The sequence below is a fragment of the Leucopleurus acutus genome (assembly GCF_964270905.1).
Source record: "Leucopleurus acutus genome assembly, chromosome: 2".
NCBI classification, from domain to species: Eukaryota; Metazoa; Chordata; class Mammalia; order Artiodactyla; family Delphinidae; genus Leucopleurus; species Leucopleurus acutus.
This window is the reverse complement of record NC_139143.1, coordinates 186,734,151-186,758,360: the sequence shown is the minus strand read 5'-3', so window position 1 is coordinate 186,758,360 and position 24,210 is coordinate 186,734,151. Positions and strand designations below refer to the sequence as shown.

Below are 24,210 nucleotides of genomic sequence, written 5' to 3'. Positions count from 1 at the left end.
GGGTGGTGGTGATGGTTGCAGAACAGTGTGAATGTACTTAATGCCAAAAACCTGTACACTGGACTTCCCTGGTGGCGCAGTGGTTAAGAAGCCACCTGCCAATGCAGGGGACACGGGTTCGAGCCCTGGTCCGGGAAGATCCCACATGCCACGGAGCAACTAAGCCCGTGCGCCACAACTACTGAGCCTGCACTCTAGAGCCCGCGAGCCACAACTACTGAGCCCGCATGCCACAACTACTGAAGCCAATGTGCCTAGAGCCTGTGCTCCGCAGCAAGAGAAGCCACTGCAATGAGAAGCCCGCGCACCACAGCCAAGAATAGCCCCCGCTCACCACAACTAGAGAAAAGCCTGCATGCAGCAATGAAGACCCAATACAGCCAAATTAATTAATTAATTAATTAAAATTAGGAAAAAAAAACACCTGTACACTTAAAAGTTGGTTAAAATGGTAAATTTTATGTTATGTATATTTACCACACTTTTTTTTTTTTGCCGCACCGTGCCACTTGTGGGATCTTAGTTCCCTGACCAGGGATCAAACCCGGGCCCTGGCAGTGAAAGCGTGGAGTCCTAACCACTGGACTGCCAGGGAATTCCCACCACAATTTTTGAAAAATAGTTTTTTAAAGAAGTCTCTTTACAGACAACAACAACGACGACAAAGGCACGGAGGAACTTCCAGAAGAATATAGAAAATGGAGGAGAGAAAAGATCTGTAGAAATGATGGCTGAAAACTTTCCAGAACTGATGACAAAGACATGAAACCTCAGACAAGGACCTGCCATGAGTGCTGGGATAAATAAATCAGCCATAGCTTACTCATGAAAGGGAAGATTCAACAGTGTAAGGATGTTTAGTTTTCCTCCAATTAAATGATAAATCCAAATCGATTCCAAGCAGAATTCTTTTTCAGGGATTTCGATAAGCTGATTTTTTTTTTTTTTTTTTTTGCGGTACGCAGACCTCTCACTGTTGTGGCCTCTCCTGTTGCGGAGCGCAGGGTCCGGATGCGCAGGCTCAGCGGCCATGGCTCACGGGCCCAGCCGCTCCACGACATGTGGGATCTTCCCGGACCGGGGCACGAACCCGTGTCCTCTGCATCGGCAGGTGGACTCTCAACCACTGCGCCACCAGGGAAGCCCTCGATAAGCTGATTTTAAAATTAACACAGAAGACTAAAGGAACATGAATAACTAAGATAAATTTGAGAGTAAGTGATTTTTTACATGGAAAAAAATTAAAATAAAATTGGCCTTCCCTCTCCATTCACCTACTACATACAAAATAAAACTATCCCAGATCTATCTGGGAAAGACAAAATTGTAAAATCATTTTTTTAATTATAGAAGATTATCCTTATGACGCCTGGTAGGGAAGACTGTCTTAAGACACAAAAAGCAAAAATCATAGATGAGTTAAATGTGACCACTTGAACATTTAAAGATTTTGTATCAAAAAGATACTACATGTACAATTAAAAATAAAGCAACAGGGCTTCCCCGGTGGCGCAGTGGTTAAGAATCCGGGGACATGGGTTCGATCCCTAGTCCGGGAAGATCCCACATGCTGCGGAGCAACTAAGCCCATGCGCCACAACTACTGAGCCTGCACTCTAGAGCCTGCAGGCCACAACTGCCGAGCCCGCGTGCCACAACTACTGAGCTCGTGTGCCTAGAGCCCATGCTCCACAACAAGAGAAGTCACAGCAATGAGAAGCCCGCGCACCGCAACAAGAGTAGCCCCCACTCGCCGCAACTAGAGAAAGCCCGCGTGCAGCAATGAAGACCCAAAAAGCCAAGGAAATAAATAAAATAAATCAATTAAAAAATAATAATAATAAATAAATAAGGCAACGGATTGAGAAGACATGTGCCGGATACAACAGAGTACAGTGTGGACGTTACTTGCACAATGTGCTCAGAAGTGAAATTTCCTCCCAGCACCCTCTGTGCCTCCTTTTCCTATGTGTGAAGAGGGGATGGGGCTTTTGTAAGGATTAGTGCAATTAGTATCCCCTAAAAGCACTTAGGATAGAGGCTGGCAAGTAGGAACCCATCAATTAATTGTTAGCTGCTACTGATATTTAAAGAACACTGATAAATCTTTAAGAAAACCACAAACAACTGAATAGCATTTATCACATTTTCAATTGGACTAGCAACTGTCAGCTCCATCTTCAGACCAGACGGCTAGTCCTTCACTCAGGAGAAGCAGCCTGCAGATCTGTGACTTGACTGACGCTCTGCCCACCGGTGGTCCACAGGGAGAACTGTGCGTTCAACACCAACCTCCCAGCAAGACTTCAGGACCTTAGATCCTGAACTACAGCTTGTATGTTTCTATTCTCAGATTCTTTTTGAAAAAGACCGGAGAAGAGACCAAGGTCTGGGGTCTGGCCTTGAGCTCACTCGATCTGGGGCTGAGAACGGGCACTTTACCTCAACGCGCCTCTGCGTGCCCATCCTCGAAGGGAGGGGCCTGGAGGGGAAGAACTCTTAAATACTGTTCATAACAAGGCTGCTTGCTCTCTCATGCCCATGGAATTTACCAGGGGGGTGGGAGGGCTTAAGGACCTTTCTTGGAATCAAATACAGAATCTCTGATGCTTCTAGAATTAGGGGCAAAGATTTAAGCTCTGCTCTTGCCACTGATGACACTCACAGTGAGGGTCGCCCTGGGACCACACGGTCTCACGCTGAAGGGCTTGACATTAATCTCAGCCATTTCAGAGTTTCACAGGAATTTAATTTGGGCTACATTTTGCATGTAACTGGATTCCAAGGTGAAAGAACAGAGCAGTTAGCTTGTGTTCATTTAGGAAGCAGAGCTCAGGAGCACCAGTCTATGGTCTGCATTGGGCCTGATGTCTTGGCCATGCCATCCGGCATTTGACTCTTCTAAACGCCAAAAGGAAGTTTTGGAAAGGACGATATCAAGGCAAGAGAGGGTGAGAGAGGGAGTGAGTCCTGATCTCTGAAGCACTCTCTGCTCTTTCCATGCCCACCCCAGACCCTGAGACCCATCACCCCCACCCAACTCCAGCCCTGAGACCTTCATTGCCTAAGTCCCCAAACACCTGGTCAATGTCTGGTCTTCTTAACCACATTAGGAAACAACCACCAGGGAAGCCCAGGAAACAAAAAGCATCGCAGCAATCATTACCTGGTTTTAGGATAATGATTTCTGCTTTAGGCCCAGGTTTTAAACTCTGATGCGGTCTATGAGTTTCAGGGAGTTGAACATTCACCTTGCCTTACCTGCCTAATGTATTCACCAAGGGGCCGACCATGAGGGAGCCGAGGAAGCCTCCAAAGGGAAACATGGACACGGAAATCGACCACAGCAAGGTCAAGGAGAATTCGTTTATGTATTCACCGACTCTGTCATAGTAGGTCTCGTTATAAAATGCTTTCATGAGCTGGAGAGCAAAGCAAAACAGAACACCAAAATAATTCGAGCTGGTTTTGCAGAAAGAACAGTGTAAGTTGTCGGGCCACCCGATGGGATGAGCTGGGCATGTTGGAACATCAACACGATTAAGTGGAGGAGAGGAATGAAGATTAACAGCAATTAGCAGGGGGCACCCACGCCGGGGCGGGCGGCTGGGAGGCCTCTGATGGGCAAGCTGCCGGGGATGTTTCTTTTTTTTTTCTTTAAAGAATTTGGTTGGTTCTCTTTATTATTTATTTATTGATTTGGCCACGCCCCGCAGCGTGTGGGATCTTAGTTTCCCGACAAGGGATCCAATCCGCGCCCCCTGCAATGGACGCTTGGAGTCTTAACCACTGGACCGCCAGGGAAGTCCCTGCCCAGGATGTTTCTAACCCCAGAAAGGAATGACTCCAGGCTTCCAATCACGGAATCAATGCTGGATGAGCCTGGCCCCTCCAGACTCTGCTGTGGAGTACGAGGCTGCGGAAGATCAGAGTGCCCCCAAACCTACCCCCCATCCCTGGAGGCCAGCCCACTATGTGTCCAGCCAGGCCTGGCTCTCCACGAGAACCTGGTGTGTCCCCATGACCCTGTGCCTGTGCAAGTCCCTTGGGCTTGTGCTGTTTATTTCATGGGTTTCCCCTACCCTTCACTTGAGGTCCCACTGTGTGCCCTCAGCGTCTGTACAGTCCCACCCTAGTGGCCACCCGGGGAACCGGCTGCTCCAAACCCACCTCCCCATTCCCGGGGGGCTGCGTCTCGCCCACCATAGCGACCTACCTCGGCAGGGGAGTTAATAGCAGCCACGTTGTACCCATACTGGAAGGATGACCCAAAGGCAGCTATCAGCGTCGCCAGGGCAAGCACTGGTGTCAGCCTCTGCAGGAGGAGAGACCGCGGCTTTAGGTAAGGAAGCAACCCGGGGCTCCAGGGAGCTCCTGATTTACTCAGAGTCTTGCAGAAAGATGGATGTAATGGGATCTGAAGACCCGTGGTCTTTCAGCCACTCCGTGTCTGGAAACCTACCCTCCACGCACCTTGGGTGGAGCAGGTTTCTTTAACTTTAGCACTTAAGCCTGGATAATCCTTTGTTGTGGGAGGCTGTCCTGTGTGCACTGTAGAGACACCCCTCACCCCATCTGGGACAACCTAAATGTCTCCAGACATGGCTAAATGTCCCTGGGGGCAGGTGGGGAATCGCCCCTGGTTGAGAATCACTGGGTCTCAACAAAACCGAAGGGTCACCCCCTCCAACACACCACCTAATGCCTGAGCTGCTCCTGTGACATTCCTGCGCGGGACTGCCTCTGCTGATTGCAGCAAATGCACTCAGGCACTGCTTCAAACACAAACCCCCCAAAAAGTCAGAGAGAAAATGTGAAAATTTTTAATTTTTTAGGGCCACTGATTAACTTCCTTTAGCCTCTGGACTGTTGCTCTAAGAGGCAGAAGGCACGGTGAAAGAAATATTTAAATATAGACTCCTGGGGACTCTTAAACACACACATCCTGTGACGATATCCCCTTTGACACCTGGGTAACTGAACACTCATTTAAGAAAATCTTTAATGACACATGGGAATTCATTAGTAAAAGAATGAAAATTGGGAGAAAAATAAAAGTGGAAAGAGCTTTGCTCTTAGAATCTATGGATCTCAGTTTGAATTTGCTCACTGCCACTTTCTGGCTTAATTTCTGTGACCTTCAGTTTCCTCATCTTTAGCGTTAGGATAATAACACCTCTCGGAGTTATTGCAAGGATTCATTATGGAAGCGTCTAGCTGTGGAGGTGAATCCACTGACTGGGGGGGGGGGGGCCTGAGCTCTCTGAAGCCACCATTGACGCCCTTCGTCCTGTACTACAACCGAGGTCCCCATCGCATGAGGCTCAGCCCGTCTGGTGGAGAGCTGAGGTCCTCATGTCTCCCCTGGGCAGCATCCCTCCGAATCTAAGGGGGAACCTCTTGAGAGAGGCAAGTAGGAGCAGGACAGGCAGAGAAGCAGTGGGCACCTGGGCCTCGCCTCATGCCCGGGGGGACTGCTGAGCTAGTGGCCCCCTCCCCGACCCCACAGAGCAGGTGCAGGACCCGCAGGAGTCCTGGTCAAGAGCAGAACCGCAAGTGAAACTTTGCCCGTCTCCCCTCTTCCACCAAATAATTAACAAATGCTTAATTCACAGGAAGTTTCTGGTAAAGATGATAAGAGCCACAGACAAGGCAGCCTATCAAGGAGCAGCGGGCTCTGGTTTCCAGTCTCTCCTCAGGCCCCACCACCCCCTCGGGCCAGGGGGGCAGCAGGTGACAGAAGTGGGGGGAGCAGGGGATGGTGCCCAGGAGGGGAGGCGGGTTCCAGGGCTGTTGCTACACCGTGTTTTCTAAAGGCAGGGGGTACACAAGTAGGCATACCCACCCCACCCCCAAAACCCCACCTAGGAGGTAGCATAGGGCCAACCATGTTACACTTCACCTCCTGAAGTGCTCTAGGTATTCATTCATTCATTCATTCATTCATTCACACATTGAGCACCCACTGTGAGCCATCCATGGTTCTAGGTTCTAGCTACTAGGGATATAGTGGAGAAGAAAACAAAGATCCCTGCCCTACAGCTGTCCTATTGCTTGATTTGGTGCAAGGGAGGAAGGAAGGAGGGGAGGGAAGGAGGCGAGGAAGGAAAAAAAATGTTGATTAAAATTTCTCCTCTTCTAATTCCCTTCCCAGTAAATGATAAACTATAAATGCACCAGGCTTCATTCATACTGCAGGTGCAACTCCAACATTCTGCTTTAATGGGTCCTAAGATTTGAAGTCCTTAGCAAAGCTCAGTGGGGGAGCTGGCTGGTGTCCCTGGCCTCATGCCCCAGACTGGGGGGATCCTGCCAGGTACGTGGATAGCCAGCTCTCTGACTGCTTTTATGGGATTCTAGCAAAAATTATCAGAGACCTAACGCTGTAGAGTGTCTAAGCCTAGAGCACATAACTCAACTTCTATTCCTTGGCTTCCTCCTTGAATTCAGGCCATAGGCACATTCTAAGGACCCGTAGGAATCAGGGCTCACCCTTTGTGGAAATAGCAAAGACATTCTGGGTAAGTTCTCAAGTTCTTACCGACCTTGCTGGTCCAAATGCCTTCACTCTTATGAAACAAAATTATTTTTAAGGCAGGAAAAGAAAAATTTAACATAAAATTTTCTCTGCCATTTAAGCTACTATCCCCTCCCCTTTAGTGTGCATTAAGCATATGCATTACACATTAACTAGATCCCCTTAGAAGACACAGGAATGCCTACTCACACAAAAAAAGAAAAGAAAAACAACAAACAATACCCTCCTGGCACCAGCAAGCTAAATCCTTAGGAGATAACATTCCTTTCCCAATCCTGTAAGGGGCCACAATAACTCACTACTCACCTTGTTAGACTATGTAAACTGTCATATGTTACTTTGATGTATAACACTTCGTCTCAAAAATTATATAACTGTGCTCTGACTTCTAACAGGAAGAACAGTCCTCAGAGCTTTCTTTTTTTTTTTTTTTCCGGTACGCGGGCCTCTCACTGTTGTGGCCTCTCCCGTTGCGGAGCACAGGCTCCGGACGCTCAGGCTCAGCGGCCATGGCTCACAGGCCCAGCCGCTCCGTGGCATGTGGGATCTTCCCGGACCGGGGCACGAACCCGCGTCCCCTGCATCGGCAGGCGGACTCTCAACCACTGCACCACCAGGGAAGCCCCCTCAGAGCTTTCTGAAAGACTGGCTGCCAGGTTATAATCCTCAGGTTGGGTCGAATAAAAATTTCCTTTCTTTCTTAGGTTGACCGTTGATTAATTTTTTTTCATGGACGATGCAATAAACATTGCATTGCATATTTATTGACAGCTGTCTATGATCTGTGTACCATGCTGTAGTCCAGTGAGCAAAACAGCTGCCCTCAAGAAGACTGTGGTCCAATGGGAAAGACAGACATGTTTTTAAAACTTCCTAATAATTTAATAATGAAACTAGAACTGGAGTAAGGTTTATGAAGAAAATCCACAGAAGTGGTTAAAGAGGGGAGTCAGGAAAGTGACTGAGAGAGGATGGGGGCCCGGGTAGGGGAGTGGCTGAGGCAGGGCAGCAAGAGGTACCAGCTTTGAGGACTATTTAGGAAGTATTTATTTAGGAAGTAAAATCAAGGGATTTGGTACCCCTTGAGAAAAATGGAAATCAAACCACAACGTGACACCACTTCTCACTCATTAGGATGGTTAAAACCAACAAGACAGGTAAATGTGTTTACGAGGATGTCGAGAAAATTGGGACCCTCTCACGTTGCTTATGGGATTGTAGAATGGTGCAGCCACTTCAGAAAAGAGGCCGGCAGTTCCTCAAAAAGTTAAACACAGCGTAAACATATGACCCAGCAATTCCACTCCTAGGTATATACCCAAGAGAATGAAAACACATATTCATGCAAACTTGATCACAAATGTTCATAGCAGCATTTTCATCATAACCAAAAAGCGGAAACAACCCAAATGTCTATGAGCTGATGAACTGATAAGCAAAATGTGGGCTATTCATGCAATGGAATATTATTTGGCCATGAAAAGGAATGAAGCACTGATACTCGCTACCAAGTGGATGAACCTTGAACACAAGCTACGTGAAAGAAGCCAGTCACAGAAGACCACCTGGTTCCATCGATGTGAAATGTCCACAATAGGCAGATCCACAAGACAGAGATAAATCAGCGATTGCCCAGGGCTGGGGGAGAAGAGAAGGAGATGGGGGGAAATGCGGAGTGACTGTCAGTGGGTAGGGGGTTTCTTTTAGGGGTGATGAAAATGTTCTAAAATTGATTGTGGTGATGGATACACAACTCTGTGAATAGATATTGAATTATATACTTTAAAGGGGTGAATTGTATGGTCTGGGAGTTATAGTCTCAATAAAGTTACTATATAAAAAAGGCATGTAAGAGAAATTCAGGGCGTAAGCTTTCTTTCTCTTTCTCCTCTTTTCCTTTTCTTTCCTTTCCAAGAGGGGAAAAAAAAGAATTTGGTACTGGGCAGGATTAGGGCATGAGGGAGGATGTCCAGGTCTCCGACCATCTTATTGAAAATGACAAATGGCTCAGTGGCCTCAAGACATGAGAGGGGACCCTCCTCAGAGGCCAAGGGAAGCCGGGACGATGAACTGTGCTTTTGAGAAAAACTAGGAACCAAATCCCTCATGCCCAAGGTAAACTGGCTTCCTGTTTTTCAAAATGCTGAGAACATTCTGAGACTTCAGTGAAGCAGCCACCTTCAGGGCTAGCCTTCTGACAGGGTGTGATTCAAGCTCTCTGGGAAGAAGGCCCCACCCAAACCATTTCTGTCTTAGGAATTTGTCTCCAGTTTCTCTCCCTCCCACCAGAGAGACACTCTCAGTCTCAGACTTTTCTTTGTCAGGCGTCTCCAGTCAGAATGCAAATATGCCTGGAAAAGTGAGTCCCTATGAATTATTAACACTGTAAGTCACTCTATCACACTATGGAATGAACCCAAAGTTTCACAAACATTCCTTGAGGTCCGAGTGACGAGGGGAGAGAGGAGAGACAAACGTCATAACATTTTAGAGCTGGAGGGGCCAGGTGTTGTCGCTGCGGGGGGTTTACAGCGTGGCCACTGCAGCCCAAGAGCAAGGGGTTGCATCCTGCCTCTCCTGCTGCTGGCTGTGTGGCCTAGGGCCGGCTACTAAACCTCTCTGTGTCTTGGCTCCTTCATCTGTACAATGGGGACAATGATACTGCCTTCCTCACAGGACTGATATGGGGAATAAGTGAGTTCCTATATGTGAAACAGGCCCGCAGCTGGCTCGTGGTGGTACACACTCCAAGCATTACACACTATATCACGGTTTGCTATCAGTATTAATTATTAACAAGGAGGACCCAGAGGGGAAGTTAGTAGCTCAACGACACTCAACTAGTTGGTGGTGGAGACACTCCACGAAAAATTCTGTTTTCACTTTCCAAAGCATTTTGGCATGTTTTTCTAATCATCTTATTTGTTTCTTTCAGGCCAGGAGTCCTTTTTCCCGGCGGAAAGTCCTTGATGCCCACCAGATTCATGTCTTTTCTCTTTACATATGAGGAACCCAAAGTCCAGTGAGGCCGTGGTCACACAGCCACCAGGGCACAGCCAGCCAGGCCCTCCCCACCAGCCCTGCGCGGCCCCCTGGCAGCCCAGCCTCTGCGGCCTGAGCTGCCCCCCACTGCCACTCAGCTCCCAAATCCCTCCTTGGCTTCACTTTGTGATTTGAAGGTTCTTGTACGGTCACCACTGGAATAGTTCTGTTTTGACGTCTCCTGGGACACCCGGCGTATATTCACCCAAAGGGCCAGGTCTGCCCTCAGGCACCTGGGAAGGGGCAGCCTGCATCCCCCTGGATGGATCCCTGGAGGAGGCCCCCTTCCCTGGGGGACTGCAGGAGCAGGTGGCTGTGATCAGCCCATATCTTTTGCATGTGACCGTTGAATCGTCTCCTTTCAAAACGTATCGCGTTTTCAGGGACCGCCACGCAGGGTGTGTCTGTCCTTTTGCAGCCCCACCTGGGGGCACAGCTGGGCGGTGCACGTCTTTTGAAGAGACGGCAGACCAGACCAGGGCCCCCCCGACCCCCAAATCCCTGAGTTCTTATTACCTCACAGTTCATTTTCTATAATATAGAGGTGATAACATTTGACCTAACACGTTCTTGTTGTCATGAAGTCCACAAGACAATCCCTGTGGAGTGACGCAGTAATCTCTAAAGCAGGCAATCTCGTGGGTGAGAGTGCTACTGGCATCTAGTGAGTAGACACCAGGGATGCTGTTCGACATTCTACAACACCCAGGCCAGCCCCCCATGGCCAAGAACTATCCGGCCCCCAAAGTCAGTAGTGCTCTGCTCTAAAGGATGGTCACAAAATAATAACACTTATGGGGGATCCACTCTGTGCCAGGTAATTTACACCCATGAGCTCATTTACTTGTTCCAGCCTCCCTCTGAGGTGGTATGGTTATTATTCCCATTTTATAGGTGAGAAAACCAAGGCACAGAGCAGTTAAATAACTTGACAAGTTCCCACAGCTAGAATAGGATGGAGCAGGAATGGATCCCAGGTACTTCTACCTCTCAGACCTGTCCTTAATCTGTGAGCTACAGAGCATGGACCCAACCTGTCTACAGCAAGGCTCTCCTGTCCACGACTGAATAAATAATAATTTGCACAAATAAGTACCTCCCCCATCAATATAAGCAGATGCTGTTGTGATGAATAAAATGCAAATTTCTTAAAAGTGTTAATAAATTTATGTTACCTTTCTGTCCTTATGCATTTTCCTCAATCAAAAGACTCTAGGACTTCCCTGGTGGCGCAGTGGTTAAGAATCCGCCTGCCAATGCAGGGGACACGGGTTCGAGCCCTGGTCCGGGAAGATCCCACATGCCGCGGAGCAACTAAGCCCGTGTGCCACAACTACTGAGCCTGCATGCTGCAACTACTGAAGCCCGCGCGCCTAGAGCCCGTGCTCTGCAACAAGAGAAGCCACCGCAATGAGAAGCCTGCGCAGTGCAACGAAGAGTAGCCCCCGCTCGCTGCAACTAGAGAAAGTCCGTGCGCAGCAACGAAGACCCAACACAGCAAAAAAATAAATAAATAAAAATTTAAAAAATTTATTTAAAAAAAGACTCTAAAAGTACAACAGCAATTATATGGAGGGCAAGGGTGGGTGGGAAGAGGTGCAGAAAAATCTTTCGTCTCTAAAAGAAAAGGATTCTGATTATCTAAAAGGGAGGGAACCTCTGCTACAGATCTGCAGAGGTTCAAATTCAAATCCTGCAACATCTTTTCTATCTTCTTTTCGTACTGGCTTAGTTCTTCACCTGCTGAAAAGGTTAGTGAAAATGCCCTGAAGCGAAAATCAAAACAAATAAAAAAACTCTCACAGGCCCTATTGTAAGGATTTTGTTGCTGGTTTCCGAAGCCCTTCACCTCAAGTTCTTACGGTGAGGGAAGTTGTGACAAACTCTTCCTTTGAGTCTCATCATTTCGGTTCCAGCCCAAAGAACCTCTAAATCTAAGTGTCTAAATGTCTCCTCTCTCTAGTCCCTGCAAAAGTCCAGCTGCTGGGTGAGCTCTGAGGGGCAGGTGCCCCAGTGGTCCTCGCCGTGCACAGAGCTCCGAAGGGCATCCCCAGCAACGCCGAACAGGCCCTGCCGTGGGGCTGCTGCTTGCTGTCTCGACAGCAAACTTACCCCTTCCCTCCTGACTGCGTCCTCTTGCTCCATCTTTGCTCTGGAAGCGCAGGGTCCTGCTTATTTCCTTTCAGCCCAAATAACAAATGCACTGAATGGCGAGAGAAGACGTTCTGGCTGTACTTTGGCCAAGCCAGGTAACAGCCAATAGCATTTTTATAGGCGGGCTAAGGCAGAATAACCCTTTCGGGAACCCAGAGGTTTGTCTCGTTTTCGCTTCTTCTTTTAAGGGAGATGTCTGGGGTCTAACTCAGCAAGTGGGCACCCCCCAGGGACTGCAGGCGCAGTGCCTTCCCGATTGGGACAGTCTGCGGTATTTCCTTACTGCGAAAGTCAGGCTCGTGGTGAGTGACTGGAAGGGTTATTTCGGTCACAAACACATGGAAAGCAGCAGGTTCCAGTGACCCTACAACACAGCAGGTAACATGGGGGCAGGAGATGGGGTCATTAGAGGCTTCTCAGGAGTGGTCCCTGGCAGGAAGCCTGCAGCCAAATCTCTCCACTAGGAAGTCGGCTTTTGCCCAAACTACCACGTAACACTTTTCTCAGAAAGTTTATTTTCCTTTTTAAGGAACTCAGAGTCGCCTAGAGATGAGATTTTCCATGTAATCATCACTATTGCAAAAGCAGTAAATATTTCAAATCCCTTTATCTGCAGGGCAGGGAAAGTGAGTCACAGCTGCTCATCTGGGTCCTCCATGCATGGCCAGGCCCCTGTCGGCCCCCTGTGCTCAGCACGTGTGCGGCTGCCATGTGGCCACCACACCAGGTCAAGTGGCCAAAATCCAGGGCAGGCTCGCAAAGCCGATGGGCTTTCATCTTTAAAGGGCACGTTCCCTGTTTTATTTGCTGTGGCGCAAATCCAGTTAATGTAGTCACATCTTCCCCTGTTCACCTTCAAATGACAGTTAACTGGGGGTCCACTGTGTGTCGGGCACTGGTCTTGGCATCAGTGGCAAACTCGGGAATTGTCATCAGGTGTCTCTGTGTGGGAGGCTGAGAGGAAGGTGACAGCGTGTGTGTGTGTGTGTGTGTGTGTGTGTGTGTGTGTGTGTGTGTTGGTCCCTGCTTCCCCATTCACGTGGGGGGGGGGGTTTGGGGGGATAGGGAGGTGTTGGGAGCAGTGGGGGGCGGGACTGACCATTTCCTTTCTCTAACTTCATTTCCTGTCCTTTTTCTCCTGGGTCACAGCCCTAATACCATGATTTCCCACTGAGGTTTGGCAAGACCAGAGGTTCCCAATTATTTCAAAGAGTTTTGAAAAATTATCCAAAGAAAATGCTCTTTAGTTGCGGGGCGGCGGGTGGGAGAGGGGTGGGGGGGTGAAGGGAAGGGGACAGGTTGGGAAAGCAAAAAGAGCTGTCAGAAGTTTGCCACTATGGGTCATTGCCAGGTCCAGAGGAAATCAAGAGAACCACTTCTAGGCCCAGAGCTTCCACTTCGCTCCCTGGGGAGCTGAAAGCTGAGAGATGGGTTTGGTGTCGGCCGATGCAGAGATGCAGACCTCCCCTCCCCCGGCCTCGACCTCCCACCTGGAGGGGAGGTGGTGGGAGGAGCCGGTGGCCCGGTCTGGGCCGGAGGGGGCTCTCCTGTCCCGGGGAGCGTGGGGAGGGGAGGGGAGGGAAGGGGGGAGCCGCAGTACCTGGCTCGGCGGCCCCGGGGCAGCGCAGGTACAGCCTCGGCGTCACCAACGCCTCAGCGGCGGGAGCGCAGCGCGAGCGGAGAGAACGCGGCGGGGAGGCCGCCGGGATGCTGGGCCGTGGGGCGCTGTCCCCTCGCCCCTGCCCCGGGTTCCCCTCAGCCCTGCCCGCGGCCTCCTCAGCCCGGGACCCTCGAGCCCCGCGGCGGCCAGTAGACACCGAGGGAGGGCACCTGGGGGCCAGGGAGGGCACCTGGGGACCCCGGAGGGCCGGGAACGGTCGGGAGTGGGCCCAGAGCTCGAGGACTGTCCCCACCCAAGTCCTCTGTGTCCCCTGCCCGGTCCTTCCAGGACCCGGGACCCGGGCACAGCAGCCTCGGGGTCTCAGGCCGCCTTTAGGCCCTTGGGGGAAGGGGGTCCTTTGGGCGCCCAGGGATCTGGGGGCTCAGAATAGGGAGTGGCCCACTGGTCCGAGGCAGGGACTGTCCCTGCTGGGGTCTTGCAGGACCCTAGCGTCAGGGCGACCTGAGGTGTGTGGGCCGGGCTCACCCACTGCAAGTGTCTTTTTGGTTTTGTGAACTTTCCACGTTTACTTCTTACCCGCGGGAGCTGAAAACGGGGACGGGGAGGAAGAGAGTGTCCCATCTCTGGCCCTCGCCCTCCCCACCCTGCCCTTGTCTCTGTCCTGCCTGCACTAGGAAGGGGACCTGCCAGTTGAAACCTATTTTTGCCTTGGGGTTTAAAATGACAATAATAAACAACACTGATTAACCCAAGGATATTTTGGTTAATTGCACATAGCAGGCCAAGGTGTGTCACAGGAACACGTACTAATGTTTCCAAGAAACGGACCTGTGCTTGAAACTACCTCTGTTGAGAGCCAAAGAATCACTTTTAAAGTCAAAGGAAAGTGACCAGACCCGCGTTCTGCCAGGGCCTTCCTGACTTTCTCTTTCCCATCTTCCATACAGTTTGATTCATTACAGGGAAATTATATTAGGATTTTATCGTTGAGGGAGAAAAGGACCCAAAGGTAGTTTTCCTCTTTCTTCGAGGGCTGTGTGTTAGGTCCACCCTAACCTGTCACAGTGGGGAAAGTGCTTGCTAAGATCCTTGCTTGTCAAGGATTCTGACGTGAAGATTTGGGTCCCAGATCTCAATTCCCAAATCATTATTATTAACATATATTATTACTATTAAACGTTATTATTAACATAAAATGTAAATATGTTAGCACAGGATTTTAGAAGACTTATCAGAATCTGAAAACAGTGGTTATTCTGGGATGTGAGATTAGGAGTGGTTTCAATCCTAGCATATGTTTACATTTATATGTACTGAGTCTACTACTGTCCTAGAGGGGGGATACAACAGGGTGCAAAAAAGAAAAAAAAGCCTTGTCCTCAAGCAGCTTAGACTCCAGTTAAGAAAGCAGAATTCAGTCAGATAAATACACTGATGAATTTATAACTATAAAAGAACTCTAAAGTTCTGGTCAGGGAAGGCTTTCCTAAAAAAGTGAGCTTGGGGCTTCCCTGGTGGCGCAGTAGTTGAGAGTCCGCCTGCCGATGCAGGGGACACGGGTTCGTGCCCCGGTCCAGGAAGATCCCATATGCCGCGGAGCGGCTAGGACCGTGAGCCATGGCCACTAAGCCTACGCGTCCGGAGCCTGTGCTCCGCAACGGGGGAGGCCACAACGGTGAGAGGCCCGCGTACCGCAAAAAAAACAAAACAAAAAACAAAACAAAAAAAAAGTGAGCTTGAGCTGAGATGGGAAGGAAGGATGAATAGAGCTTACCTAAGCAAAGGGGGGTGGGGTGGGGACGGGGTGGTGGAGAGAGCCTTCCAGATAGGGAATAGTATGTGCCAAGGTCCTGTGGTACAAGAGAAATTGCAATCAGTGTAGCTGAAGAGCACAAAGCAGAAAGGAAGGCTGGATGGAGAAGGAGGCTGGGGAGGCAGGGCCAGACTGTATTTAGCACCTATAGACCATGTGAAGGAGCTTCATTTTTGTTCTAGGAGCAGAAAGAAGGCCTTAGAGGGTGGAGGGTGACCAGATTTGTGTTTTGAAAAGTTTACTGTGGCTGCCTAGAGGAGAACTGTTGAGGGGACAAGAGACCAGTGGATTTGGGGAAGAGGAGAGGGAGGTGTTCTTTGCTGCAGAGCAAGTGAAATATGCCAGTGACTTGGACCTGCGTGGTGGCAGAGATTAGAGAAGCAAATGCATCCGAGAGACATTTAGGTTGTAGAATTGACAAAACTAGGTGACTGACACCAAGGGGAATTAAGAGGATTTCTGTATTACTTTTAAAATAAAACAAAAAATAAAAATGGTCTATCTGAAAATGAAGCTTTTCAGAATTAAAAAAAAAAGTTTGTATAGGAAAATTTAACCAGGATGTAAGCTGTTGAATTAGCATCACAAAGCAGGTCAGCAAATCCCTGGGCTGTTCTTGAAACCGAGCAGGACCCTGTGGTGCTCTTGGGCACGGAAGCCTTCCTGTCCCCCCGCTTTCTTGTTTGTAGGGAACAGACTCCAGCCTCCATGACCGTCCCTCAGTTCCAAAGGGCAGATTTGAACAGTTGCCAATCAGGGAAGGGAGGGGATGCAGAGACAAGGGAGGAACATGCAAGAAACAATAGTGCAGCCTTGGGGCAGGTCCTGGTTCTGCCTCAAGGGATGCACATGACAATATCTTTAAGCTCTTTATGGAACTAAAACCCCCAACAAATGGAAGATTTCAGCATTCTTCATTCCAGAGAAGCTTTTCAAGAAGACCACATGAGGCCAGATTAAAGGAAGCACAGAAGCTCATCAGATTACCTGAGACCAGATTAAAGGAGTACAGGCCCTGCACACACCCTAATCTTATCAGCAACCCCATCCTTGAACTATAGCTATAAAACTCCTCACCAAATCCTCCAGGGTTGGGACTTATAGTTTGTGAGGGGCACGAGCCCACTGTGTCCCCCTTTGCCTGGCAAAGCAATAAAGCCATTCTTTTCTACTTCATCCAAAACTCTCCGAGATTTGGCACTGGCACACAGATACCGAGTTTCCGGCATCATTCTGAGACCAGATGATACCAGGACTTTAAGTCACTCTTGGTCTCATCTCTACTAGGAATGTTCTGGAATTTTAAAGTTTTGTCGTGGGCCTCTATTGTACAGACTGCTGCGGCTCCCCCAACCCATCCTCAAATCCATTTGCCCAGTCCTTCTAGTAATAGAATTTGGGGCAGGACCTGAGGCTGCCCAAAGGAAAGACTAGGTTTCCCATCACCCTTGCAGTTGGCAGGGACATACGACAAGTTCTATCTAAAGCAACGTATGTGAAGGTGTCGCGTACTGGCTTGTAAGAACCTTTCTCTCTTCTTTGTTCCTTTTGCCATCCTGCTGCCTGGAATACGGGTGCCACCAGCTTGGGCCACAAGGTTGAGGCCACACAGGACAGAGCAAGGAGATGGAAGGAGCTTGGGTCCCTTCCCCTTCGAAGTGCTGCTCCTGCCCAGACCACTGCCTGGACTTTCCATGAAAGAAAACCACTCCTCTTTTTCATTTTCTGTCACTTGCGGCCAAACCCATTTCTTACTGATATAACCATCAAACATTTGCCTGAAAGTCTGTTAGGACAGAAAATGGGAAAGGACTCTTACCCTTGAAGAAGCTGTGAAGACATCTCTCTTCTCTCTCTCTCTCTCTATATATATGTATGTATGTATGTATGTATTTGTTTGTTTTGACTACAGCCTAAATCGGGTTTTAAAATGTGATGACATGGCTCTCAACTGGAAGCGAATGGCCTAAGAACACTCATTTTAAAGAAGAAAGTGAGAACCCCCTAGCTGCTGGGTGCAAATGTCAGTGGAGATTTACCCAGGCTGCTGTTTTCATTAGGACTGTATTTGTTTGTGTTCAGATTTTAAAATTGCGTGGTGGTCTGCCCCAACCCTATTTTCCCCTTAAATCCTGTTATTTACTTATGTGGCATATGATAGAAAGTGGAGTTCTTTAAGAACATGTGCATCGCATTATAGCAGAAGCGCCTGCACGTGCCTCGGAGGGCACAAACTGAGGCTGCTACCCAGGTGCAGAGTGTGTGTGGATTGCTTGATTGGAGGGAGGGGTGGGAAGGCAGGAAACAGCTCTGGGTCATCCCCATTCCAGGTGTAGATAAGGAAGAAGTAATTAGCAGGTCCCGGCATGCATCCAGCTATCTACACAGGCAGCGCTCCTGCTGCAGGGGGCCTGGTAGGATGACACAAGACTTCCCAAGCCCAGTGCCCAGTGGGGCCAGCTACACCTCACCCAGGCCTGCCTGGATTCTGGCCATCGGAACCCAACTCTGCAACGTAGGTGGAAGGAAGAGGGAGAAAACAAGCCTGGTCCAAACCTTCTTGCTCCACAGGCCAAGATTTTATCAGATGCCCCCAAGGCAGAAAGGCTGTGGCTCTTGCTGACACACCCGGTGAGTAAACTTCAGAGATGCTACAAGGTTCCTAAGTTTTCTTTCCAAGAATAGAATTTGACCTCACCTATCAGAGTGCCCATGCACTAAAGAGTGACCTTTGGGAATCATGGACAGAATGCATGAAAGCCAGGGGCTCAGGAAGCTTCTCAGGGACCCAAGTGGCTTCGTTGGTTACACATTACCTTGGGTAGACAACTCTTTTTTTTTCAAACTGTGGTAAAAAACTTATAACAAAAATTGGCTTTTTTAGGTGTACATTTCAGTAGTGCTAAGTATACTCACTGTTGTACAACCAGTCTCCAGAACTTTCTCATCGTGCTAAACTAAGGCTCTATATCCATGAAACAATAATTCCCCCCAGCTCTGGCAACCTCTGTTTTACTTTTCGTTTCTATGAACCTGACTACTTTAGTTGTTTCATATAAGTGGGATCGTGGAGTCTTTGTCCTTTTGACTGTCTTATTTCACTTAGCATAATGTCATCAAGGTTCATCCATGTCATGAGCAAGGATGTGGAGAAGCTGGAACCATTGTATGTTGCCAGTGGGAATGTAAAATGGTGCAACTGCTGTGGAAAGCAGTTTGGTGATTCCTTAAGAAGTTAAACAGAATTACCATATGACTCAGCAATTCTACTCCTAGATATATTTTAATTCCAAAAGAGTAAAAACAGAAACTGGCACTCAAGCAAATATATGTATATGCATATTCACAACAACGCTATTCACAATAGCCAAAAAGGGGAAACAGCCCACACGGCCACCAACGGATGACTGGATAAACAAATTGTGATATATACACACAACAGATTATGCAGCTGTAAAAAGAAATGAAGTCCTGACACAAGCTACATGAACCTCGAAAATATTATGCTAGGTGAAAGAAGCCAGGCACAAAAAGGTCACATATTGTATGATTCTATTTATATGAGAAATCCAGAAAAGGTAAATCCAAAGAGACAGAAAGCAAATCGGTGGTTGCCAGGGGCTGCAGGGAGAGGGGAATGGGGAGTGACTACTTAATGGGCGTGGGGTTTCCTTTGCAGGTGATGCAGATATTTTGGAACTAGATAGAGTGGTGGTTATATAACACTGTGAAGGTACTAAATGCCACCGAACTGTACACTTTAAAAAGGTTAATTTTCTGTGAATTTCTCCTTAGTAAAAGCAAGGGAACAAATGCTGGAATACTCTAGAATAGCATGCTACTGTGCCCGTGTCTTTCTGACTCTGGGGTTAGTGACCTTACATTAATAGTGTTAGAGGATAATTTTCCAGAAAAAAGGTAAAAATTATGACATTTTTCCTTCCAGTTTTATTGAGATGTAACTGACAGCACAGTTTGAATGTAAGGTGTCCAGCATAATGGTTTGACTCTCGTGCATCACGAAATGATTTAGTGAGCATCCGTCATCTCCTATAGATACAAAATCTAAGAAAAAGAAAAAAAATATTTTCCTTGTGATAAGAATGCTTAGGATTTACTCTCTTAACTTTCATCTATGACAGGGTTCCCCGACCCCCAGTACCGGTACCAGTCCAGGCCTGTTAGGAACCGGGCCGCACAGCAGGAGGTGAGCGGCGGGCGAGAGAGTGAACCTTCACCTGCTGCTCCCCGTCGCTGGCGTTACCACCTGAACCATCCCCACCTGCCCCCCCCCGCCCCGTCCGTGGAAAAATTGTCTTCCACCAAACCGGTCCCTCGTGCCACAAAGGTTGGGGACCACTGATATGTAACATACAGCGCTATTAATTATATTTATCATGTGGTACTTTACATCCCTAACATTTATCTTATAACTGGAAGTTTGTACCTTTGGACCACCTTCCTCCAATTCCCTTCCCCCTGCCTCTGGCAGCCACGAATCTGACCTCTTTTTCTATGCGTTTGTTTGTTGTTTTTGGAGTGTAACTGACCTACAGCGCTATGTTAGTTCCTGGTGCACAACAGAGTTATTCTATATTTCTATCCTTTTCAAAGTGATCACCACGATAAGTCTAGTTACATGAAATAGGTCACCATACAAAGATACTACATAGTTATTGACTATATTCCCCACACTGTACATTTCATGCCTGTGACTCATTTATTTTGTAACTAGAAGTTTGTACTCTTACTCTCCCTCATCTATTTCTCTCCTCCTCCCACCTCCCTCCCCTCTGGCAACTGCCTGTTTGTTCTCTGTAACTATGACTCTGAATCTCTTTTGTTATGTTTGTTCATTTGTTTTGTCTTTTAGATTCCACATATAAGTGAGATCCTAGAGTATTTGTTTTTCTCTGTCTGACCTGTTTCACTTAGCATAACACCCTCTAGTTCCACTGGCAAGATTTCATTCTTTTTTATGGCTGGGTAGTATTCCACTCTGTGTGTGTGTGTGTGTGTGTGTGTGTGTGTGTGTGTGTGTGTGTGTGTGTGTGTGTGTGTACCACCTCTTCTTCTTGGCTGTGTCTCCCAGCTTGCAGAATCATAGTTCTCTGACCAGGAATTGAACTCCTGCCCTTGGCAGTGGAAGTGCAGAATCTTAACCACTGGACCGCCAGAGAATTCCCACCACCTCTTCTTTATTCATGTTTCAATGGACACAGGTTGCTTCCATATCTTGGCTATTGTAAATAATGCTGCAGTGAACATAGGGGTTCATATATCTTTTCAAATTAGTGTTTTCATTTTCTTTGGATAAATACCCAGGAGTGGAATTGCTGGGTCATATGGTAGTGCTATTTTTAATTTTTTAAGGAACCTCCATACTGTTTTCCATAGTGGCTGAGCCAGTTTACAGCTGGGCCAGCTTACATTTCCACCAGCAGTGCGAGGGTCCCCTTTTCCCCACATCCTCATCAATACTTACTTTTTGTCTTTTTGATAACAGCCGCTCTGAAAGATGTGAGGTGATATCTCATCGCATTTCCCTGATGATTAGTAATACTGAGTATCTTTTCATGTGCCTGTTGGCCATCTGTATGTCTTTGGAAAAATGTCTATTCGGATCCTCTGCCCATTTTAAAATTGGGTTGTTTGGGGCTTTTTGATGTTGAGTTGTGTGAGTTCCAGCATCAGTTACCTACAACTTGCAGAATTGTAAGCTCAAAGGTAGTACAAGGGCAGAGGGCTGTGCCAGCGGGAAGGATGCTGTAAACCATGCGCGACTCTCCCCTGAAGCTCACACTCTTCCCTACAGTCCGTTGAAAAGAACCTCGGTGGGAGCATCGCAGATATCAGCACAGGCTGTAAATCAACGCCACCCCCGCCTCCCACTGGTCCGTTGTTGAACGGTTACAGCGTCCCACAGAATCTAGTGCTACGTGACGCCCCAGGACCAGAGAATACATTTAACGTGTCCAGCCTGAGGCCTTAAGGAGCATATTACGGAATCTAGAAGCCCAGTGGGTACTGCCGGGCCACCCAAGTTCTCCTTGAAGCCAAGCCCTGCAAGCATCCGCCCACGCTTTTGAAGCCCCCGGAACCAGAGTTCCTCTAGGTCTCCTAGGTCTGCAGCAGCCGCCTTACCTGGGAGCTTGTGAAAAATACAGACTCACAGACTCCACCCCAGACCCACTCCATCAGAACCTGCATTTTAACCAGAACCCCGGGTGGTCCTGGCTCTCAAGAAAGTCATAAGCACTGCTCCACGCTTTTCCTGAACATGGCATCGGCGACTCTCCGTGGACACCCAGCCCCGAGGTCTCCCGGATCTGTGCCCAGCCAGGGTGGACTCACCCCCAGGGCTGACACAGCGTCCCCAATGCTCTCCTCGTCACTCATGTCACTCATCATGGCGCTGGTTGGGTAACTTCAGACAGCACCTGCCCTCCGACGCCCAACGCTCCCCGTCTGCTTTTCCTCCTGGGGTGGTGGTGCCGAGACAGGGAAGAGACAAACGCTGTCTGCTGGTATTTGAGAGAAGCTCTCCCGGATGCAACAGGTCCAGGCAAATCCAGTGATTTGCTGGGTGCCAGGGAGAAGAGAAGCTACAGAAAATGTTAGCCAAAGGGAGAGTCTGCTCCCATCTCTGACATAATGGAAATTCATGGGAAATTCCCCAGATGCTTGTTAAATAGGTACTGCTCAACAAGAGCAGGTGTGAGATTGTTCCGTCTGGAACTGGGCCTGGGGCACTGGAAACAGGGGGGAGGATTCAGCTGTGGGGAAGGGGCAGGAAGTAGTAGACCCTTCAGGGGCTCTTAGGTAACACAAGAAAAGCTAACCGAGAATAATGACAGCTGCGTCTTGTAGAGCTTTCCTCTGGCTCAGTCCTTGTACTAAGCACTGGGTCTCATGTTAGTTTCATTATTATCTCCTTTTTAGATGAAATCGAGACTAAGAGAGGTCACAATTATTGCCCAGAGTGACACCATTAGGAACGGCAGAGGCCTGGTTGACCCGGTTTCTCTCCTTCCAGAGCCTCGTTGTTCACACACCTGTCTCTCCTGACCCCCTTTCTTGGACCATGGTTTGTCTGCCAAGACATGGCTGGGTAAAGACGTGGCTGCCCTCATCAGCATCACTTTACTACTCCCAGGAGACTGGCCCAGAAAGATATAAGTTGCAAGTGTCATCTGGAAAAAAATAAAAGCTCGACGTAAGGGCTGTGAGTTGAGTTTTATTCAGTATCTTACTGATGACTATGGCCCAGGAGACAGCCTCTCAGAGAGCTCTGAGAAACTGCTCCGAAAAAGGTATTGGAGGAGCATATATATGAAACTTTTTGACTGGGAAATACATGTAGCCAAGCCTACATCTTGTTAAAAGATTAATGCTAATCACAGAAAACAGATATCTCCAGTTAATGATTTTAGTGCTTTGCTATGCATGGGAAGGTGCATAGAACCTGGGGTCATCAAAATTCTTTCTCAGACATGTATCTTAACTATCTTGGGCCCCATGTGCCCAAAACACAGAGTACTTCATCCTGAATTCCTTTCAGAGTTTGCTATAGGTCAGGGGCTAATTACTTCATCCTTGTAGAACTGGAATTGTGGGCAACATTCTTTTGTTTCCACAAGTAACTTCTACTTCCCTCCAAGAACTTTTAAGAAACCACGCATTCTTTAACAGAAAGCATCGTGACAGTTTCCACCCAAAACTCTTTAAATTCTTCACCTCCCGATGCTTACCCCACTATGCCCACTGATGCAAAACTGGGATGTCGTGACCCTCGCCCAATCCCCAGCACATTAAAAGGCCCACCTTAAACCACACTTCAAAAATGCTGCTAAAGGGAATTCCCTGGTGGTCCAGGGGTTAGGGATCCATGCTTCCATCGCAGGGGCCACAGGTTTGATCCCTGGCTGGGGAACTAAGATCCTGCAAGCTGTGCTGTGCGGCAAAAAAAATTCACTAAATATCCCACTAAATGTCCCTCCCACTCTGAGACCCTATTAAGGCCCTGTTGGGAGTGCTTTTCCTTATCCTGCAAGCAATGCACGGTTTTGCCTTATCAACAGGCTGGGCCGACTCTATGGGAGGCCTGCAACCTGTGTGGTCACTAGGGCCTCTGCTGAGAAGGGTGACCTCACTTGGCCCCAAATGTAATAAGAGCTCAGTAAACATTAGCTGTCAGCTACTATCAATGTCCTGACCCCATAACACCAGGCAAACCTTTCCTTCATGGAGCCTGGATTCTGCTCCAATACGTGATTCTGAGTTTTGGGGTTTATTTTGGTGGGGGAACCCACATGCTTCATTCAGAAAGTCATTTAGGGACTTCCCTGGTGGCGCAGAGGTTAAGAATCCTCCTGCCAATGCAGGGGAGATGGGTTCAAGCCCTGGTCTGGGAAGATCCCACATGCCGTGGAGCAACTGAGCCCGTGCACCACAACTACTGAGCCTGCGCTCTAGAGCCCGTGAGCCACGACTACTGAGCCTGCATGCCTACAGCCTGTGCTCCACAACAAGAGAAGCCACTGCAATAAGAAGCCCGCGCACAGCAACGAAGAGTAGCCCCCGCTCGCCACAACTGGAGAAAAGCCTGTGCGCAGCAACAAGACCCAACGCAGCCAAAAACAAACAAATAAAAATATATTTTTTAAAAAATGAAGTCGTTTACCTCTTCCTCCCAAACTTCTAACTTTTTGGATGTGAAAGGCTTAAGCCCCACGTGCATGCTGGGTTGGACCTAACATCTCACTCTGTGCCCAGAACTGGGCAGGCTCTGGGGGAACCGGCCAGGTAGAGTGGTCCCTGGAACTTCTGGTCTTTATGGACACCGTGGCATCTCAGAGGTCTGCTTAGAAGGCCACGGAGCAGAGGGAGGTGGTCTTCAGGGTGTCTGCTGGCTAAGGGCAGAAGCAGGGAGCCAAGCAAGAAGGGAAGAGAAGGGCTTTCCAGGGAGAGGGAACGGCATGGGGCAGGAGGGAACAGCACCGTGATATTGTGATTTATCATCAGAAATACATATTTGGTCTT

General features: G+C 48.5%; 1 protein-coding gene across 3 annotated transcripts in view; it reads right to left on the bottom strand.

The window, feature by feature from the left end:
• Positions 1–24,210, bottom strand: part of LOC309972947 (solute carrier family 2, facilitated glucose transporter member 5) — a gene marked incomplete at both ends in the record, with an annotated part of 46,528 nt that overhangs the window by 11,371 nt on the left and 10,947 nt on the right. The window contains 3 exons of one of the 3 annotated variants that reach the window (XM_082856843.1): positions 3,262–3,422; positions 4,217–4,315; positions 21,523–21,576. In XM_082856843.1, the coding sequence (XP_082712969.1) occupies positions 3,262–3,422; positions 4,217–4,315; positions 21,523–21,576 (314 nt within the window). Of the gene's footprint in view, positions 1–3,261; positions 3,423–4,216; positions 4,316–11,692; positions 11,726–21,522; positions 21,577–24,210 lie in introns of those variants that run through there. The other 2 variants (XM_082856844.1, XM_082856842.1) reach the window with 2 other exon arrangements.